This window comes from Phaethon aethereus (assembly GCF_964289735.1).
Source record: "Phaethon aethereus genome assembly, chromosome: 16".
NCBI lineage: Eukaryota > Metazoa > Chordata > Aves > Phaethontiformes > Phaethontidae > Phaethon > Phaethon aethereus.
Genome location: NC_138592.1, coordinates 6,941,295 through 6,950,804, shown reverse-complemented (window position 1 = coordinate 6,950,804; position 9,510 = coordinate 6,941,295). Strand labels below are relative to the sequence as shown.

The following is a 9,510-nucleotide window of genomic DNA, read 5'->3' as shown; positions in this document are numbered from 1 at the left end:
GACATAAAATAAAACAAATACAAAATGTTGCTTGAAAAAAAAGAAAGGTTATGTTTTCCTTCTCTGTGCTTCAAAGTTAGTGTTTCCTTTTTATGTAAAGACAAAACCGTTTGTGAAATTTTCAAAGCTACCTCAGTGCCTTTTCCAAAAACACCTCCGTTGTTACCCAGGCTTTTTTGAACGGTATCTTTTTTGGCTCCGCAGTCATTTGGCACATATAGCCTAAGCTCTTCGTTGCAAATAGGAATTAACAGAACAAAGCAGCTTTCTACACAGGATGAGTCTAGGAGACCAGGGGATTCCTGGCTCTACCGAAAACATTTACCTCATCTGAGGAGGACGATATGGTTCTTTTTTTTTTTCTTAGTTTTATAATAAAATATGAATAAAATATAAATGTGAATAAAATATAAATGTAAATAAAATACAGATTAAACGGTGAAAATACTGATCTCCTTTGCGACGGATAACTGATAATAACAATATATACATTATTCTCAAAAAGGAACTTTTTGTCTTATCTTTACCACACATGGCCAGAAAGCTTTCTTGCACAATCAACCTTTGTAAGCTACAGAGTGGACTGCGAAGTGGGTTTATGTTGAAGGATGTGGGTATAGATCCTCAGCATGTTCTGTAGCAGGGATACACACAGAGTGGGAAATTCTGCCCTCGCCAAAATCAGTAAGACGAGTGTCATCCAATTCAACAGGATCAGAAATTCGGCTCTAACCTTTACAGTGCAGCTCAATGGAGTTTTAAGTTCTTTAAAATAAATCAAACCTCTAATCTTAAATACCCTTTGAAATTTGAAGTGTCTCCTGAGCTGCAGCTTCTGAACAAGAAAACTACTGTAGCAGTAACACAGGAAGACAGAAGGAAGAGGAATGAGGAAAGCGAGAGAAGAAAAATGGGAGTTTCCAGTCCCAGCTCCATCTAGGCTAGCTTACCTACTCGGAACACCTCTTCTGGGAAAAACTCCTACTGACATAACTGAAGCATGGAACAATACAATGAAAATGATCTGGGAAGCAGCTCAAATTGTAGTCTATAAAAACCATAGTTTGTTATTATTAAAATGTTCAAACGTGAGCTAAGAGCGCGGGTGTGCAGTTGCCCATCTCCAGAGGCCACCTCTGCGTGGAGTCGGTGCTCAGCGTTGTGTGGCGATAACACAAACTGCTCTACAGTGACACCTCTGAAACTTCTTTTTCCTTTAACTAGCAAAATAATTAGTTAGTAATTCTGATTTTTAGAGGCTGAGGAGAAAAATTTAGGACATTTCCATTAGAACGTATCTCCTTAATTGAGTAACTTCCTAGACCCTCTAGTTAAAGTTTAAATAACTGTTAATGACTCTGAAGCAATCAGAAATGTTTTGCCAAAGGGAAATCAACAGTATATTAAGATAGTTCAGTATTATTGCTGAATGCTAAAGGCAGCTTTTAAAGATCCTATGTTTACAAACTAAAGAAATTAGATACATTTGATCATTCTGAAAAGTTTACTGACACCTTTAATGCCATTTTTCATCTGTCTGTAGGAACAACATTTCCATTACATTATATAGATATCAATGGGTAAGGTGAGCTTTCAGATTTTACCAATTTTATACAAAATACTTCTGTTCCTCTCCGAAATAAACTCTTATGACAAATAACCTTTTTATAATATCATGCATATTATGTGCTGCAATCCCAGGGTACTTTAGATATACATACATATATATACACACTTTTTTGGGGTACAGTGGTGACACATTTTCATTAGTCATAATGGAAAACTTTTTTATATTTTTCAGCAATATAAACCATTCGCCTTATTGCCGTGTCTCTCCACTTCCTCCCAAACTGCAGTGTTCTGTACAGAAAGAATACTGTGTCTAACAATTTACCTCCTCATCTGACTTATCCCATAGGGGTGCAAATGTACCCACCTATCTTCCTGAAATTCCCCCAAAAATCCTGGGTCCAGAAAAATAAGGAATTTGGGCACAATTCTGTGCCACTGATTCCCGGACATTTTTATCAGGAGCATCAACCAGCCATGCATTAGACTTTAAATCAGTGAAATACCCATGTACAGCAGTTAGTGCGATACGACACATTGCACTTGGCTAACAAGTGAAGAAATTAGAAACAGGTTACCTAAAACAGCAAATCCAAGCCTAAGATGGCTTTTAGAGAAGGTCCCAGACTGGTGGCTATTCTTCCATCCAGAATTTTTCTCAATTTTTTTAATTTAGAATTGTATCCTTCATGATGTCGCAAGGCACAAATATCCATCAAACTCAGTGTATATTTCAGGCATGAGGGATGGAGGTTTCATTAGCAGTTCATGTGAAAATCATTTTTAATTGATATTCAATTTGATTGCACTGGAGTTTAATACTGATGGCAAAACCTAAAGCGCAGGTCTCATTCAAAATCCTTTGGAATCAATGTGATTCTTAACACTAACTTCAGTGAAGCCAAGATTTCTGCCTAAATGTTTTTTAAATAAAATGCATAGGTTATTTCTAGATTATTCTGGTTACCTCTAGGATTCTGCCAGACTAAACTATGACAGTTTGCCTGCCTCCCAGGACAGCCTCTGTGAATCCCAAAAGCTTACATTTTGCATATAATAATATCCAATAAAAAATACCATGAAGTGACTTCCAAAATCCAAAGGTCAAAAATTCAGCTAACATATATTAATCTTTATTATGTAACAATGATATAATAAATAAGTTTATGAATTCATATGACCTGTACAAAAAGCCAAAAAGATATTGCACCAAGTTAGGTACCGGCTATTTGGATTTAGTATTTGTTAAACATATGATCTAAAATTATATACAGTTGTGGAGTTAAGGCAAAACCAGATGATACCTTTAACACAACAGAAGGTTTGAAAAATAGACATAATTACAAACAAGGGGATCTCATCTCCAGCTAATAAAGTGGTTGTGTCTAAGGAAGGAATCCCTTAGGTTTTTAATAAAGCAGTTATTATCAATTGTGTTAATTAAAATTGAAGAACAAGTGTGTGATTTCCTGCAGGGCAAAGCAGTTTTGCAAAGTTGTGCCTGAATGATCACCTTTAACCCTGGTAAGAATATTTTTCTTGATGGTTATGGTCTGCTCTTCCTTTTAGAAAACAGCACGTGGAAAAGAGGAATACCTTACATATCCAACTAAAATACAACCATTAACTCTTAGCTTTATGCAAGCTAGACTTGATTGTGACCAGTGACAGAGCATAAATACATGGGTGAACCACCCAACACACTACAAGTAGAGGAGAATTAAAGTCAACCACTTATCAATAATAATTACCTTTCTCAAGACAATGGAACAGATCATGTCAGTTAAATCCTAATGACAAAAACATGTATGACCAATATATCAATATACAGTTCTTTGGCAGCAACACACTAACTCTTGATTGAAGTCTGAACTCAAACTTTCCTAAATTATAGACCTGGTTGCCAGTCTTTTCATAATTAAAGAAAATCCACTTCTCCCATGAATCCAATAAGTCCAGTAAATGAAATCTGAACAAATCTTGCAGGCAGCTTTAGACTGTAACATTAAGCATAGATATTTATTGTCTGCTTTAGTCTCAATCCAAATATATTGTACTTAAACACAGAAAATTCTGTGAAACTTCTGAGTAGTTCAGATGGGGCCAAAATCCATAAAAAGAATCCATATTCACCCATGAAAAACCAATAAAGAAACACCAATCCCATGATGATAAAATGATCTTCATGTAACAGAGGCAATGATGAGTCCACACCTGGATGAATGTCACAGGAAAACTGACTTTACAGAGGAAATACCAGAAAGCCAGAAAACGTAGAATACTGCCATCCACCGACCAGATTACCTTTCTCCAATTTCAGGTAAACCTTATCCTCCTTGTCTAGATAGAGCAGGACTCCATTAGTGGCAGCTTCACGTGTGACATCTTTGTCCCCAGCAAAAGCAGAAATGACTGGCTTTCCATTTAGCATCAAATTAACCTACAAGAGAAAAAACACTGAAAAGCTCTAATTAACAGAAAAACATCCAGAACTATCACTGAATATTAATTACAGCGTAAGAGGTCTGCTAAGGTCCCAATCTTCACCGCTTTTTGTTTGTTTGTTTTAAACTAGTAATTACATTTATTTGGAGCGTACAAGCACATTCGTGTTTCATGGGCTCGACTTGCAGCCGAGTGAAGTCGGTGGGACGCTGCCCACTGAGCGCCACGGGCCGGGCTCGGTCGGTGTGAAAGGCTGCTTTCATCTGTTCCTTGGGCATATTAATTGTTGTAACTCTCTGGTAATATAGAACTGTGAACTATTACCTCAGCTGGTTTCGTTTTGCCTACCTCACGGGTTATTTAGACACGCAGTAGCAAAGACGACATTTTCAAGAAACTTAGGCACCCAGAGATGCAATATAGGCACCTAATGAGGTGCCAAAGGTACTGCAGCAGGCCAGGAGCTTATACTTCATTGGGGGCAAGGTATATGTCCCTTCCGTTACCGACAGCTGCTTAGTTTTAAAGTCCGGAACGAACCTTTAGCTTTAGGAACCTCTGCACCGTGTTTTGGTACTGAACCCATTTTTCTGTAAAACGCTTCTGAAAGTCAGCACGGCTCTGCTCTGAAAGCAACATCACACAAGACACTCTGTAAATAAAGATGGGCAGGGGCTGGGAGAATGGACAGATCCAGGCATTTTTCATTTCCCCAATGGCAAACTATTAGCTTTCTTCTTCTTTTTCTTTTTAAACAGCTGTAACGCAGTCACAGAGTGCCAAGCTATGAAATGCTTATTCATAGCGAGTATGCTGGCCTTGCATATGCTTCCATTAATTTTAATGGCAGTCGCCATGGAATAAATTAGTGCTCAGCATAAGTCAGGGCAGCAGAATCTGGCCCTGATTTGGGATTCACCTATCTGGGAAATCCACTTAATCAGATGTCCTCAGGGAACCAATTTCAGTTTAATGATATTTAATGGCACTAACAGATGTTCCAGGGGCATACTAATATCACTGATGTAGGAAGCCTTCAGGTGATTTAGTGGTGTTTAAGTCTGCCTGTGGCTGAGACTCAAGCTGGTTTGCTCCACTGCAATGGCTCCCTGCTAGTAATCACACATGGAAAAAAAGGGCATCAAGAGTTTACTCATTGCTTTGTTTTGGTTTATCTCATTCCTTTCATATCATCTCTCTAGGTCAGGTTCCCCTGCAGATCATCTTACAGTTATTTTAATCACAGCAGAAGGCACATCCCAGGTTTGCCTCAGACGGTCTCACATTAAATGGCCAAAATGCAGCCAACCAAATCCTTCCATCATTTCAGAAACTCTTGATCTATGAAAGATTTCAGATCATGTGGCTGGTTGTAACATTCCCTTTTATAAGGCCCAAACTCACAGGTTTGAGTACCTGGTATGTGAGACACCAAGATCTGCACTGGGCTTCTAGAATCCAAGCCTTGACATCTTTCTTGGTAATATGTCTCTTAAATACAATGAAGCTGGCTGACATAAGTTGTTCTAGGTCATTTCCACCTTCAGCTTTTAAGAGAGTGAAAGGAACAAAGTTTGAGCATATTAAATAGCTTATAAGCTCATTATAGAGATTTTCATGAGGTCAGAACTTCATCTAAGATTTTTGTCATTGACCTGAATAGAACCATATTTTGCCATTGTAAAATGAAGGTGAATCTCACCAGGGATGTGAATGTGTCTTGCACCAGCTTTCTCTGACATCTCTACCATTTACACTTTTCTCAGGAGCTTTACCAGCAACCCAAAGCCAGCGCTGCCACAAAGAAATGGCTGATCAGTCCTGCAGAAAACCATTTCATCTCAGCCTTGTACACTGAAAACCATATTCACGAGCAAGGCAGATGAGGGGAAAAGCATCAAATACTTCTGTGAATCTAGTGGTCTCATGGATGGCAACAAGGGAAGCCACAGATGTTATTCCAGATCTAGACAAACAGTATGTATGTCACAGAAGTTGCATGACCTGGCATGAAGATTAAGAAATGTACTTTAAGGATTTTACTGTTGGCTCAGTGAGGGGATGTTCAGGAACTTAGAGGCTTTTCCTCTAAGCTAGTGCACACTTACATTTAATTGGGTAGTTCAGCTGCTATTATGCTACAGAAGAAAGTGCAGAATCACTCCTTTTTTTTTCATATATGATACATCTTTTATGCATTATATGGTGAAAAAAAAAGTTTAAACTGCTATGAAGGTTCCCTAGAAGACATCCCTGTAGAGGTATAATATTTCAGTGTAGTATAGAACGAGTAGATCACCTTAACTAACTTTGGTCCACAGCAGAATGGTGTCATAAACAGATACCTGGCATCATGAGCTGTCAGCCAGGTCACAAAATGTTACAAAAATAATCAAATCTGGTACGTATCCCCAGTACTCCTGTGTTGAAGGCAGTGAGTTTAACCTGTAGCAAAATAGGACTCTTCAACAGTATTTTTCACTAATTAAGTGAAAATTAGAGCTTTGTTTTACTCTTGGATGATTCACTCTATTTAATACTTGATATCACCCCAGACATTCAGTTCTTACGGTATGGAAGTGAAGCTCTGGCAATTTATCTGAGGTGAGGATCCTGCCTTATTTCAGCTGTTCAATTTAAATGTATTCATGCTACTGCTAGGAACTCTACACCACAGGTTGCTTTCAACTAAGCTATTTTCCCTTCAAAGTGTGTTAAATACTCTTGTGTTCAGTCAAGATTCTATTCTAAATAAACAATTTAAGTAAAAGATTTTATAATCGTACTTGATCAACGTACCTGAATTGTTTGACTCTGATAGACTTTAATTACATGAAAACTGAAACTGTAAATTCCTTTTCTTGGTGCTACAAAGACAGACTCCAACGTGAAAAAATTGCCCACATTTACTAGGATCTACAAACAAAAAATATAGCATGGGAATTAGTACAGTCATTCAGCGCTAAATAAAAAATACAGACTGTTAACTTTAGAAAACATTCACCCATTTTTAATCTGCATCTATGCTGTTTTATTCATTGTTCTCTCAACTAATTTGGCATATTACTCATAAAATGGATGTTTAGTTGTATTTCTAGTACAACTTTACCATAAATCGACTAGGGTAGAAAATATTTCTTACTTTGCTACTATATCATACCTTCAAGACCTTTCTTCTATACATGTTTAGAGGAGATTAGGAAAAGGCATTTTTGTTCCTCATTCCCCAAAAATTACATCAAAACACTAATTCCAGGAGTGGAATACTGCTTTTTGGCTGAAAAGCCATGGTCAAGTCAACACCGACTTCCTGAAAGTCTCAAGCTGCGAGGAGGGATGTACGTGAATGATACAATTCATCCACCGGTTTGTAGTCAGACTGAGTTACTGAAATACCTGGCATATCTGAGCCAGGACTGGCTGTGAGCCTTTGCTGCTTTAGTCGTTTTTGTGAGCACTAATCATAATTTGGGTTTGATTAAACAGAGACAGGTAGCAGAGGGGAACATATTAAATTTGAGTGCATCGTCCACATGCTAAATACCTTCTTTAATGACTAATTCTTTTTTTCTTTCCACTTAGCTATGCTTTATTTTTAACGGGTGTTTTCAGGCGCCCTTATGCCAGACACAGCCTTAGGAAGCCACTAGGAACGACCGCGAAGCTGACTTCGTACCCTACTAGCGTTAAGCTACGTGCCATATCTGGCTTCAGTTGTCACGCCAATTTACTGTTCACTACGATACGGTAGAGGAAGCAAAATAACCATCAGTCTCAATTACGTGGGGCTTGCCCCAGGACGGGAGCCGGTGTATGAGACGTGTGCTGGCATCTGTACGGCGGTCGTAGCGGCTGAGAGGAGGGGGGCCGCACTATGGACCTGGGATTGTTACAGAAAAGTTAAACGGCATTTCCTTAGAATTCCTTCTTCTTTCCCCTCTCAAAGGCTGCACAAGCCGTCTAAAACCTACGCAGGCTTCTCGTACGCGAGAACCCCTAAAGCCCAGCCCGCCGGGCCGCGGCCTCGCCCGGCGCTCGGCGAGCGCTGCCTCGGGGTGCTCGCCCGGCCCCGGCTGCCGCCCGCGCCCGCGGGCCCCGCTCACCCGCACGACTTGCCTGGACCCGCGGCCGCCGAGACTGCCGGGGCCGGAGCCTGCGGCCCGGGAGGACTGCGCGGAGCGGCCGGCCCCGCACGGTCCCCGGGGTCCCCCGACGGCGGCTGCCCCGCTCCGCCCTCCCCCGCCGTCCGCCCCATCCCCGGGGGCGAAAGCGGGAAACTACTGCGGGGCGTGACATCCCCTCCGCGGGGGCGGCTGGCCCCGGCCCCCGCCCCGAGCCTCCAGCGCTGGGGTGCGGGGACTCCCCGCAGGCAGCCCCCCCCCCCGCACCCCAACTTTTTGCCGGAACGCAGGAAAGGGGCGCGGGGGCCCGGCGGGGCGAGCGGGCGGCGGCACCTGTTGATCCCCGGCCCCGCGGGGCCCCCCCCCCGGCCCCGCTACCCGCCGCCCACCTGGTCGAAGTAGATGATGCGCGTCTTGTTGCTCATCTCGGAGGGCTCGTGGTTGGTGCTCCTCACGGCCGAGAAGGCGACCTTGGAGTTGGCCGCCCGCACGGAGATGCCCAGCGGGGAGGAGGACGAGCCCTTGGCGTCGGTGGCCGGGTTGGAGTCGCAGACCACCAGGCACTTGCCCTCCAGGACGATCGGCTCCGTGTCGTTCTGCGCCCGCGCCGCGGGGCCGCCCAGCGCCAGGGCCAGCAGGACGGCGGGCAGCAGCCGCCAGCCCATGGTCGGCACCCGCGGCCGCCCGCGCCGCCGCTCCGCGCCCAGCTCCGCGCCCCGCTCCGGCCACCGCGCCGCGCACCAGCGGGAGGCACCGCCGGCAGCCGCGGCAGCCGCTCCCCCGCGCGCACACACACACCCGCACACACACACACCACACACCCGCACACGCACACCCGCACACACACACCTCCCGGCAACGCCGCGCTGGAAGTCTTCTTTCCTCCGGCTTCTTCCCTCCGTCTCTTTTTTCTCTCCTTCGTCTCTTCTCCTCCTCCTCCCCCCCGCCACCACTTTGTGCCTGGGTTTTTTTTCTTTCTTTCTTTCTTTCCCCGGGTCCTGTCGCGAGCGCTTCAAAACGCGCCGCAAAAAGCTGCCGAACAAAATAAACACTTTCCGGTGCCCCCTTTTTCCCCCGCTCTCCACATCAAAAAAGAGAGTGTGGGGCGGGGGAAAGCCCTCAGGTGAATTATTGATGAGAGAGAGGAGAGGAGCGATGTCATGAAGAAATAAACCCATTTGACGGTGCCATGATTGCCGCTGCTGGCTCACTCTGCCCTTCGAGCTGGAGATCCAGGGTGCTCTGAGTGGTGGAGCGGAGAGGGGGTAGCTTTACCCCGAAGCTGCCAGATCCTGTGGCTGATACCGCTGCCGGGGTGCTGCAGACTCCACTTCTCTCTCTCTCTCTCCCCCCCCTCTCTGCCACAACTCCCCCG

The 9,510-nt window shown here is 43.6% G+C and overlaps 1 protein-coding gene across 1 annotated transcript; it reads right to left on the bottom strand.

Annotated features, from left to right (window-relative positions):
* Positions 1-3,811: 3,811 nt before the first annotated feature.
* On the bottom strand, positions 3,812-9,123 carry CBLN4 (cerebellin 4 precursor; the record flags this gene model as incomplete). The annotated part of the gene is made up of 3 exons (XM_082007030.1): positions 8,525-9,123; positions 6,814-6,930; positions 3,812-4,009 (listed from the first exon to the last, which is right to left on the bottom strand). The coding sequence occupies exons 1-3, from the start codon at positions 8,798-8,800 to the stop codon at positions 3,812-3,814; spliced, it is 591 nt and encodes a 196-aa protein (XP_081863156.1). The 5' UTR covers positions 8,801-9,123.
* Positions 9,124-9,510: the final 387 nt, after the last annotated feature.